General features: G+C 44.3%; 1 protein-coding gene across 5 annotated transcripts in view; it reads left to right on the top strand.

Annotated features, from left to right (window-relative positions):
• LOC139559640 (disks large-associated protein 1-like) overlaps positions 1–9,918 on the top strand; it is a 128,231-nt gene extending 118,313 nt beyond the window's left edge. For 4 of the 5 annotated variants that reach the window (XM_071375807.1, XM_071375806.1, XM_071375809.1 and 1 more), the window contains exons 7-12: positions 3,121–3,515; positions 3,803–3,888; positions 5,002–5,441; positions 5,647–5,738; positions 5,848–6,000; positions 7,966–9,918. In XM_071375807.1, coding sequence (XP_071231908.1) covers positions 3,121–3,515; positions 3,803–3,888; positions 5,002–5,441; positions 5,647–5,738; positions 5,848–6,000; positions 7,966–8,181 — 1,382 coding nt within the window. In that variant the 3' untranslated portion in view covers positions 8,182–9,918. Of the gene's footprint in view, positions 1–3,120; positions 3,516–3,802; positions 3,889–5,001; positions 5,442–5,646; positions 5,739–5,847; positions 6,001–7,744 lie in introns of all 5 variants that reach the window. The other variant, XM_071375810.1, reaches the window with a different exon arrangement.
• The last annotated feature ends 2,138 nt before the right edge of the window (positions 9,919–12,056 follow it).

A 12,056-nucleotide genomic window follows, 5' to 3' on the forward strand; every position in this document is an offset into this window, starting at 1 on the left:
CTTAGACCACTGCGCCACCCGGGAGGCCTACAATAGGCTTTGTTTAACAAATTATGGTTTTGTTATTAGCTATAGATTTTTCAGGTGTGTGTAATATACAGATATTTGTCATCTAATGGTCCACAATGTGTACACACACACACACCAACAGTCAAGCTGTTGCAGTAACATCTCCCCCCGGCCTAGTGGAGAAAATGCCTCTGTGCTTGTCTACCCTTCACATCAAAGTCCCATAAACTGACTCTAGACCTCCAGTCATGCTTTTCCTTTTCAGATAACAACCAGCGCCTCACCCGGGACTCAAACAATGTTAGTTCCCATCCCAGGCATATATACAGTACAGGCAGCAGGGCCAGGGGGGATTCAGGGGCAGAGCGGGCGGAGTGCAGCGGGGTCACTGCTACACACTAATTAGCTCCACAGTTTCAGTCAGAGCTGGTGGTGTCTGTGTGCTCCTTCTCCCTGCCAGCCATCGCTTATCAAAAACAAAGCCAGACAGTTGATTTCTATCGTCAAAGTTTTAGAAGTGGCGATGTCAAAAGAGATCATGAGTTGGTGTGTGTCTGTGTATGAGAGATAAAGAGAGAGAGAGACTGTTCTTTGCTTCTGTGTGGTCTGAGGGCATGGTGCTATTTATTCAGTCCTGTCAGAGTTTGTGTTTTGAAGTACTTGTCAAAGCAGACAGAACCTGGGGCTGGGCCTAGACAGAGCAAAGTCTCTCCATCGACGTAACATAAGTATCCTGCCGCCCTACATGGATCATTCCTCCACTGACATCTCACTTTGCTAGCTTGCCATGGAATAAAATATCTAATATGTATTGGAGACGATCCCAATATTTCTCACAAGTGAAACATTCATTTAAGAACTCATTTGAAAAGCATTTTTCTTGTACAATTAGACCTGTATTGATGTACAGTTGGACCTGTATTGATGTTACTGTGGATAGAAGTATGAAGTTTTTCTCTGTACTGTACTGGGAAAGTATTCAGACCCCTTGACTTTTTCCACATTTTGTTACGTTACAGCCTTATTCTAAAATGGATGAAAGAAAAATAAAAAATCCTCAGCAATATACACAATACCCCATAATGACAAAGCGAAAACACGTTTTTAGACATTTTGGCAAATTCAATAAATTTAAAAACAGAAATACCTTATTTACATAAGTATTCAGACCCTTTGCTATGAAACTCGAAATTGAGCTGAGGTGCATCCTGTTTCCATTGATCCTGTTTCCATTGATCAGGTTTCCATTGATCATCATTGAGATGTTTCTACAACTTCCTGTGGTAAATTCAATTGATTGGACATGATTTGGAAAGGCACACATATATATATAAAAAATAATATAAGGTCCCACAGTTGACAGTGCATGTCTAACCTCATGGCTTGGTTTTTGCTCTAAGGAATTGTCCGTAGAGCTCCTAGACAGGATTGCGTCGAGGCACAGATCTGGGGAAGGGTACCAAAACATTTCTGCAGCATTGAAGGTCCCCAAGAATACAGTGGCCTCCATCATTCTTAAATGGAAGAAGTTTGGAACCACCTAGACCTGGCTGCCTGGCCAATCTAAACAATTGGGGGAGAAGGGCCTTGGTCAGGGTGGTGACCAAGAGCCCGATGACAGAGCTCCAGAGTTCCTCTGTGGAGATGGAAGAACTTTCCAGAAGGACAACCATCTCTGCAGCACTCCACCAATCAGGCCTTATGGTAGAGTGGCCAGACTGAAGCCATTCCTCAGTAAAAGGCACATGACAGCCTGCTTGGAGTTTGCCAAAAAGCACCTAAAGGACTGTCAGACCATGAGAAACTAGATTCTCTGGTCTGATGAAACCAAGATTGAACGCTTGGCTTGAATGCCAAGTGTCACATCTGGTGAAGTGCTGTGGCAGCATCATGCTGTGGGTATGTTTTTCAGTGGCAGGGACTGGGATACTAGTCAGGATCGAGGGAAAGATGAACGAAGCAAAGTACAGAGAGATCCTTGATGAAAACCTGCTCCAGGGCGCTCAGGACCTCAGACTGGGGTGAAGGTTCAGCTTCCAACAGGACAATGACCCTAAGCACACAGCCTAGACAACGCAGGAGTGGCTTTGGGACAAGTCTCTGAATGTCCTTGAGTGGCCCAGCCAGAGCCCGGACTTGAACCCGACCAAACGTCTCTAGAGATACCTGAAAATAACTGCGCAGCGACGCTCCCCATCCAACCTGACAGAGCTTGAGAGGATCTGCAGAGAAGAATGGGAGAAACTCTCCAAATACAGGTGTGCCAAGCTTGTAGTGTCATACCCAAGAAGACTTGAGGCTGTAATCGCTGCCAAAGGTGCTTCAACAAAGTACTGAGTAAAGGGTCTGAATATTTATGTAAATGTGATATTTCAGTTTTAAAAAATAAATATATATTTGCAAAAATGTCTACAAACCTGTTTTTGATTTGTCATTATGGGGTATTGTGTGTAGATTCAATCCATTTTAGAATAAGGCTGTAACATAACAAAATGGGAAAAAATCTAGGTGTCTCAATACTTTCCGAATGCATTGTATAGTCTGAACAGATGCATTGTCTGTCTGCTAATTTGTGTTGCATGATTTACCATCTCACAGTTCCGCGCTCTATGAGAAACTCCACGGCTGTTCATTTGCTGTGCTTTGGTGTTTCCCTCTACCTTTGCATGAATGACTAACCCTCATTATTTTGCTGTAATGGCACATTTTGTAATGAGCAGTTAACTCTTGACTAGATTGTGTAAGCCATCACAAAAACAAGCCATCACAAACTTTAAAAAGAGGGTGAGTGTGGTAGAGAAAAGAGGTGGAAAGAGTCAGAATAAAAACCCTTGTGTTATATTCATGTCTTTCTATTAATTGGCTCACATACTTCTACCACTACTATCACCATTACCTCTTTAGATTTTAACATGTTCCCTCGTCATCAATGAGACTTGTGGCCCTCCCCTGATCACCTATAGATTTGACTGTGTGTATGAGAACATCAAAACCTGTCCAAAGCGGGAGAGTAGAATATACATTCCTACTTTGATATGTTTGAAAGCTATGACATGTGTGTGCTAAATATCCCCCTCGCAAGTACTTTACCTCTCCCATGGTTCCCCACAGTGTCATCATGCATCACAACCTATAAGAAGACCCCTCCCCCGGTGCCGCCCCGCACCTCCAAACCCTTCATCTCCATCACAGCCCAGAGCAGCACCGAGTCGGCCCAGGATGCCTACATGGATGGCCATGGCCAGGGGGGCAGGGATAGTCACCAGCAGGGAGACATGACCATCCAGTCAGGCCTGTCTAACTCCACAGAGAGCATCGACAGCATGAAGGCCCTAACGGCAGCCATTGAGGCGGCCAACGCCCAGGTCCACGGCCCTGCTAGCCAGCATATTGCAAACAGCAGCATCACCATCACCACCACCACCTCGGCCCTGGCCCATATCACTGAGGACAGCAGGAAGGAGCAGGCCAGGCGGGCCAAGTGCCAGCTGTCCATCGGCATCCAGGTCTGTGGTAGACACTACCTCACAACCACTTTTCTGGTGTCGTTTGACATTTTGTTTGATCTGACATGGGAATAATAAGAAATGAATTAGTTGACACGCGAGCCAGGTTTTGAGAGACTGGATCCTCATCCCCTTTCTGAGTTGACAGGTTCTACTCTTGCTCTATACTGTCCTCTAGTGGCAGATGTTTACATTTACTTCACCCTGGTGTTCTGTATATTGTAGTGACTGAGAAATAGATGTCTAGTTTATAGTTGAATTCGTTTTTTGGATAATTTTATGTCCAGGTGGACGGGCCAGAAGAGGAAGCTCTGGAGATGGAGGACCAGTCCAAGTACCAATCAATTGGGGTCCAGGTGGAGGACGAGAGGGGGTGAGTCTCTCTCTTGCTTTCTCTCTATCAGTCAGTTCAGAATGTCAGTCCTTCACTGTTTCTTGTGTGAATGTCCAGAGAAAGGCATCCATTTACAAATGAAGGCCGTTACTAAGTGAGTCGGGTTGCTGGAAGAAGCAGCTTGTGCCTAGGGTTGTTAATGCGGTGGAACAGCTGTGCTAGCAAAACAGACATTTGGAACTATGGCATTTCCTGCCCCGTTTCTCTGAAAGGGAAATGGTGAGTGAGTTGTGTTTGTCTGTTGGCCTCGCCGGTGACACCTCTTCAGTGACACCTCTTCAGTGACTTCAGCTGAGTCATCTCCAGCTCACCTGCGACTGCAGTCTGATGAGGCAAACCAAACACCTACTCTCACTCACAAGATTATTCTCACATTTTTAATACTGGAGATAGAAGTTGGAGAAATAGTCTGGGTAGACTTTAAAGTAGCTGACTGCAGCTGGTTTCTCCAACTTCTGTCTGTTAATGAGGAGCACTGACTGCACACTACGGCAGCTTAGTCATACTAAAGACTGTGAGAGTTTGAATATGAATAAGAGTGGAATTATTCACGTTATAAACCTTATTGTATATTTCTTCCTTGTGCTACGTGTGTTCTGCTCCACCCTATGTGTTGTATAGGACAAATATAGCATGAATAGTCATCGGCATCGTGAGGCAGTTCTTGTACAGCTCTGCTGTGTGTCTGTAGTGAAGGGCGCTCCCTCTAAAGGAATAGTCATGGCTGGTGGGTGTTTTAGAGTAGTAGGCTTGCTCCGTGATGACTGCAGCCTAGGGCCCCTTCCCTTCCCTCACTCCGTGTCTCTATACACCTCCCACACTAAAACTCTGTGTGGGATGTTCATTCATAGTACCATGGATTGGCTCAAAATGTGGTAAAATGCACCTTCCATCCATCAGAATGGATGGAGAATATAATATTGCAGTACTGGTAGTTTCAGAGCAAATGCAGGGCCTTAAGTTTTTCTGACCACATTGTGACCTGGCCAGAAAAAACTCTGCACCTTATGTATAGCCTTAAATTAGGTTCAAGTTTTTCCTAGTCAGGTCACCTCAGACTGAGCACTGATGTATATCTCCCCCTGTTGGCAGATACCGGCAGTTCATCCGCTCCAACAGTGTAACGGCAGCAGTACAGGCAGACCTGGACATGCCTGACATGTTAGACAGCCCCCTGGACTCCCCAGAAACAGATCTGCCCTTCTCAGGCTCTGTGTCCCGCAAGTACTCCCGCGAAGCCGCCACCTCGCCAGCCTCTGCCTCCACCGTCAGCATCCAGGGCTCGGGCAACCACTACCACGCCTGTACCTCAGACGACTACGATGACGTGTGCTTCGACCCGTCCATCCTGCCCCCGCCTGACCCCTGGATCGACAGCGTGACCGAAGATCCCCTGGAGGTAGTCCAGAAGTTCGTGTGCCAGAGGGACGGACGCTGGTTCCTCAAGCTGCTGCAGGCCGAGACGGACCGCATGAAGGGCTGGTGCAGACAGATGAAGCAGGACGAACAGGAGAACGACCTGCCGGATGACAGTGAGTCTGGCCTGTCCAAAAGCATTTACACCACTACCTATCACAATTGTGTGAGTGCAGTGGAGGCTAGTGCCGCGTAGTTGTGCGTAATTGTACTTGTGATAGGTACAATTAGGTGGCCTCATTCCAGCCATTACAATGAGACAGTCCTCTGATTTCTCCCTGTGTGATCTGATCTGTATCTACATTATCTTCCTCTCCACAGTCTTGGGGAAAATGAGGCTTGCCGTAGGAAGTGCTCAGCTCCTGATGTCACAGAAGTTCCAGCAGTTCCGGGAACTTTGTGAGGAGAACCTGGTGTGCGACTCTTCTAGTTCTTCAGTTTCTTTGACTCCCCCTGTTCTTCACATGAAATCTGAGATAAAACTCTGTTTCATTCTTCCCTTTTTTACTGATCTGGGATCAGAACCCCAACGCCCGCCCGCGGCCCATCTCTCAGGACCTGGCTGGTTTCTGGGACATGCTCCAGCTGTCCATCGAGAACATCAGCCTGAAGTTTGATGAGCTGCACCAGCTGAGGGCCAACAACTGGAAGCCCCTGGAGCTCCCGGAGAGAAAGGTAAAACAGGCGTCCAGGACCAGCTAGTATCTGTCTGTGCTGTCTAAGTCAATGCAGACTCAGCTCATCATTCCGACCAGCCAAGATATACTGCTCATGCAGAAACAAATCAGTAGCTTTAACTCATTGCATGATCTAGTATCGCTGTTGTAACTTCACAATTATTATTTGTTAACATACTGTATCAATGATTTTCTTTGGTTTGGCAACAAATTACTTTTGTCTAGATCAGTGGTCACCAACCTTTTCTGAGTCCAGATCACTTCATGAGTCAAAATACAAGTTGAGATCTACCGCTCAGATTATTTTTAAACATGACTTAAACGTAAGCCTATGCAACATTTAACCATTTAAAAACAGTTCTGTAGCAATGAAATTTGTGCAGTAGGCTATACACCCAATACATTATCATTGCATAATTTGAATGCTTGAATTGCCCTGCCAATGTTGTTCTTCTCAGACTATTGTTAAATTATATTTAAAAAATGGAGGTATATGATCACACTGGTAATAGATACTTTGTTGTATTACTTGTGACGCACAGCTGAGTGATGGCCTGCATCTGATGGTCAGTCTGAGGGGAGGGAGAGAGCAGCAGTGAGGCTGCCTCTCACCCGAATCACTGTCCCTCTGCTGTCCCTCCCTCCACTGACAAAAGGGGACGCAGTCTTTCAGTTGATGGCAAAACTCAAGTGGCACTGCATTATTTCAGCCTCATGGACCAATTCATGTTACCCCTATGTCCAGAGAAAGTGAAATATTCCTGGATATTAAAAAAGACACAAGCCGCTAATAATAACAATGCAACCTTATGGGAACACTTTGCTAGAGGCTACTCCTTTAATGCAGTGGCAGTGCTGTTTGTAGCGTAAGTGGAAGTAGGGAGAACGTGCATTTTAAGTGTTGACATTGCTGAATAACAACTTAAACATGAGCTTGCTCTTTTTATGAGCAAGCTCATGTTTAAGTTGTTATTCAGCAATGTCAACACTTAAAATGCACGTTCTCCCTACTTCCACTTACGCAGCTCTTTGCTGTATTCGTTGAGTCTCATGTTTTTAAACCATTTGAAATCTCACAGTATCGATTTTGCTGTGCGATCGAGTCTTCTTTTTACAGTCTATGGTTTGATGAAACTGTGCAGACACAGTGATCTGAGCTATCTGATTGGCCAGTGGTAGGCCTATAGTTGCACTTGATTTGCTCTCTGGGCCTGCTGGGTAGGTGGCGTTCTCCCTTCAGACATATGAAATGGTTAAAAAATGGGAACACTTTGCCTTCCCGGCACTAGGGCTGCTGAATCAAGTGCACCTACCGCCAACAGCATGAAAAAATAAATAAAAATAGGAACGCAAGGCTTTATCGTTGGGGTTTTTACAGAAATGTTTGGTGCTCGACTAGGAATACCTTGGAGATCGACCGGTTGGTGACCACTGGTCTAGATGGTGAGGGTTTATGAGATGTACCGCATACCTTTAAGTGCTTCACATGGCGTGAATCACACATTACAACTTATACGCCATCAATAGTTCTATACACCATCATATTCATTCAGTTTTATACGCAATCCTTTAACACAGTGAAACACATCACACCCAAAAGTTGAATGTTGCCATTTCCTGTCATTTGTTGTATTAGCGACTGTAGAGATGTTGTTACTGTACAGTATCATGGCTGTTGCATTTTATACTATTGATTTCCTGACCGCTTCTCCATGTTTTTGTTCTGTTGTTCTTGTCGACAGTGAGCTGATTTTGAGAAGTCATTCCATCTGGCACGCACCACGGGGCCTGACCTCGCTGGGCCACCGTACCTCATGCAGTCAGTCGCCCCCCCGCTGCTGCGTCGTGTGTGGTTGTCTATCTGTAGCGCTAGCCGTGTGCTGCTATAGGTGTACTAATGCTGTCTACGCTCCTGTCCCCCCTCCCCCCGAGGGCTAACTGACTATTTGTCATCCCTGTTCAGGAGAGACGGATCCCCCCTCCTGTGCCAAAGAAACCCCCAAAAGGTCACCCTCCCCTGGCCCGTGATAGGTCCCTGGAGAGCTCAGAGAAGCAGCGGCTGGATGCGCGAAAGCGCTTGATGGCCGCCAAGCGAGCTGCGTCGGTACGGCAGAACTCAGCCACCGAGAGTGCAGACAGCATCGAGATCTATATCCCCGAGGCCCAGACCAGGCTATGAGCTCCGCGGCAGGCACACCTTCACCACTACCCACACAGACAGATTCACTTACATCTCACACACCACTAGATCACACACACAGGTAAACGCACACATAAGCTTTTAACGGTATGGTTCCTGTGAGCACACAGACCCACACAGATTTTGTAATATAACCACACTAACTCTTTTCTCTGTAGTGGGAAGAGAAATGCCAACAGTATAGTTGTTTCTTTTACATATTCTTGTCTCTCTCACAAATTTGATCCTGGTCTTGTTTCCATCTATGTAACATAGATCCTCGCTTGAAGATGACTCCTTCGTGATCCTTCTTTTAAAAAGTGTATCACTTTTACCCACACCTGTGTAACATACACCATGATCTTGTGAACTGTATAGCATTCTTAATCAATGTAGACACCTGTTGATATCCTAAAAGAAAGCAAATAAGTATGTTTGAGTATTTGGTTTCTTTAGCTATTTTTACTTTTACCTAAGCATGGGCCAAACAGAATCCCTTGCTTGATGTCCCATTCAACCTTCTCAATAGTTTTTTCTTTGATTGTAACATAATTGGCAAACGAACAGGGTATATTATGCTTAAGCAATATTCATTTGAAATCAGATCAAGTAAATGTGTAAAACAACTGAACACTTTGGTTTTGAAGTCCCATCTGTAAAGATCAGAGATTTTAGATAAAAAGGATGCCTTCTTTTCTGTAGCCAATTCTATTGGTTTTGTCTGCTGATGCTGTCTATTCTAAAGACATAGTTGCTTATTCTAGAGAATCACTATCTGTTTAAACATTTTAATCATTAATGGTACAAGGACAACTAGAGACACTTTTCTTTGATACATGTACTTAATTGACTCATCCTGGGGATTTCCCTTCTGTAAAGTCAGACAGGTGTCTAGTGTAGATTTGTATGACAAGTGAGGATCTTTGTGGTGATAAGCAACCCAATATGAAATACCCTAAAAACATAGAGAGGGACACTTAAAAACATCTCTGGGATGCAAGTTGTTTAATTTCTTAACAATGTCTTTCCAGTAGCAAGTTCAGTGGCTTAATTTTATTAGTAAACAGTTTCTTGGTATGTTAGTTCAATCCCAAATGGACTCCTGGAAGGCCATGTGACTGTGGTTGAGCAGGCTTAGCTCTGTTATTTCTCAGGAAGAGATGGAAATTCAGTCTGTCAAATCAGGGTCTCCTAGTGTGTGTGTGTGTGTGTGTGTGTGTGTGTGTGTGTGTGTGTGTGTGTGTGTGTGTGTGTGTGTGTGTGTGTGTGTGTGTGTGTGTGTGTGTGTGTGTGTGTGTGTGTGTGTGTGTCGGTTTGTTTGTGTGTGTGTGTCCATCAGTGTTTAGAGGTGAGTTTGTGTGTGGTTCTCTTAAAGTGCTTCCTAATTTCCTTGTTTGATATGTTGGCCTGTCTTCAATACGGTCAAGTAGCCTCATGAACATACTGTACATAGTCAAAACAACACTTGTACTTGAAAATAGCCATGTGTGTGTTTGTACAGAAATTATACATGAGGATGTTCCTGTAAGCATGCAGACAATATTAGAAATACAAAATCTATACCTAATTTATACTTGTATTAGTTTATTTATTTAACTATATTTATTGATGATTTAGTTTTTTTACTGTTTGGATTCTGTTTTAGTGGTCTGTCATGCTACTCTGATCTTATGTTGTATTGTATAGAGATTATATGTGCATACATATGAACACAGAATAAAATAATTATCGACTCTGTTCCCGGTCTTGACCATGTATTCGTTTGCACTGACTGATTCTATTTTTCAGTCAGCCTGATGTTATTTTTATGTCTTGACCAATCAGTGCCGCTGATTTTATTTTTTTATTTGATTTATTAGGATCCCCTTTAGCCGACCCCAATGGCGACTGCTAGTGTTACTGGGGTCCGACACAAAACGAAAAAGATATTATGAAATACTTTACAATTTACATACATTTAAAAACATTAACATGTAGTGTGTGTGTGCATCTATCATTCACACTTACAGTGCATTCGTAAAGTATTCAGTTACGTTAAAGCCTTATTCTAAAATCGATTAAATAGTTTCCCCCCCTCAAATCTACGCACAATGACCCGTAATGACAAAGAAAAAACAGGTTTTTAGAAATGTTTGCTAATTTATAAAAAATTAACAAATATCACAAGTATTTAGACCCTTTACTCAGTATATTGTTGAAGCACCTTTGGCAGCGATTACGGCCTCAAGTCTTCTTGGGTATGACGCTACAAGCTTGGCACACCTGTATTTGGGGAGTTTCTCCCATTCTTCTCTGCAGATCCTCTGAAGCTCTGTCAGGTTGGATGGGGAGCATCGCTGCACAGCTATTTTCAGGTATCTCCAGAGATGTTCAATCAGGTTCAAGTCCGGGCTCTCGCTGGGCCACTCAAGGACATTCAGAGACTCGTCCCGAAGCCACTCCGGCCTTGTCTGGCTGTGTGCTTAGGATCGTTGTCCTGTTGGGAGGTAAACCTTCACCCCAGTCTGAGGTCCTGAGCACTCTGAAGAAGGTATTCATCAAGGATCCCTTTGTGCTTTGCTCCGTTCACCTTTCCTAGTCACTCAGTCCATGCCACTGAAATACATCCCCACAGCATGATGCTGCCGCCACCATGCTTCGCCGTAGGGATGGTGCCAGGTTTCCTCCAGACGTGACGCTTGTCATTCAGGCCGAAGCGTTCAATCTTGGTTTCATCAGACCAGAGAATCTTTGTTTCTTATGGTCTGAGAGTCGTTTAGGTGCCTTTTGGCAAACTCCAAGCGTGTTGTCATGTGCCTTTTACTGAGGAGTGGCTTCCGTCTGGCCACTCTACCATAAAAGCCTGATTGGTGGAGTCCAGCAGAGATGGTTGTCCTTCTGGAAGGTTCTCCCATCTCCACAGAGGAACTCTGTAGCTCTGTCAGAGTGGTCATTGGGTTCTTGGTCACCTCCCTGACCAAGGCCCTTCTCCCCTGATTGCTCAGTTTGGCTGGGCGGCCAGCTCTAGGTAAAGTCTTGGTGGTTCCAAACGTCTTCCATTTAAGAATGATGCAGGCGACTATGTTCTTGGGGACCTTCAATGCTGCAGAAATGTTTTGGTACCCTTCCCCAGATCTGTGGCTTGACACAAACCTGTCTCGGAGCGCTAGTGACAATTTATTCGACCCCATGGCTTAGTTTTTGCTCTGTCATGCATTGTCAACTGTGGGACCTTATATAGACAGGTGTGTGCCTTTCCAAATTATGTTCAATCAATTGAATTCAATTTTGAGTCTCATAGCAAAGGGTCTGAATACATACAGTTGAAGTTGAAAGTTCGCATACACCTCAGCCAAATACATTTAAACTCAGTTTTTCACAATTCCTGACATTTAATACTAGTAAAAATCCCTGTCTTAGGTCAGTTAGGATCACCACTTTATTTTAAGAATGTGAAATGTCAAAATCATAGTAGAGAGAATGATTTATTTCAGCTTTTATTTCTTTCATCACATTCCCAGTGGGTCAGAAGTTTACATACACTCAATTAGTATTTGGTAGCATTGCCTTTAAATTGTTTAACTTGGGTCAAACGTTTCAGGTAGCCTTCCACAAGCTTCCCACAATAAGTTGGGTGAATTTTGGCCCATTCCTCCTGACAGAGCTGGTGTAACTGAGTCAGGTTTGTAGGCCTCCTTACACACTTTTTCAGTTCTGCCCACAAATTTTCAAAGGGATTGAGGTCAGGGCTTTGTGATAGCCACTCAAATACCTTGACTTTGTTGTCCTTAACCTTTCTGAACCACCCATCCCGGATCCGGGATAATTGTCATCAGCAACGCTGAATAGCATAGCATAGCATAGCGCCACAGTGAAATAATATTACTAGAAAATAT

The sequence above is a fragment of the Salvelinus alpinus genome, chromosome 30 (assembly GCF_045679555.1).
Source record: "Salvelinus alpinus chromosome 30, SLU_Salpinus.1, whole genome shotgun sequence".
NCBI lineage: Eukaryota > Metazoa > Chordata > Actinopteri > Salmoniformes > Salmonidae > Salvelinus > Salvelinus alpinus.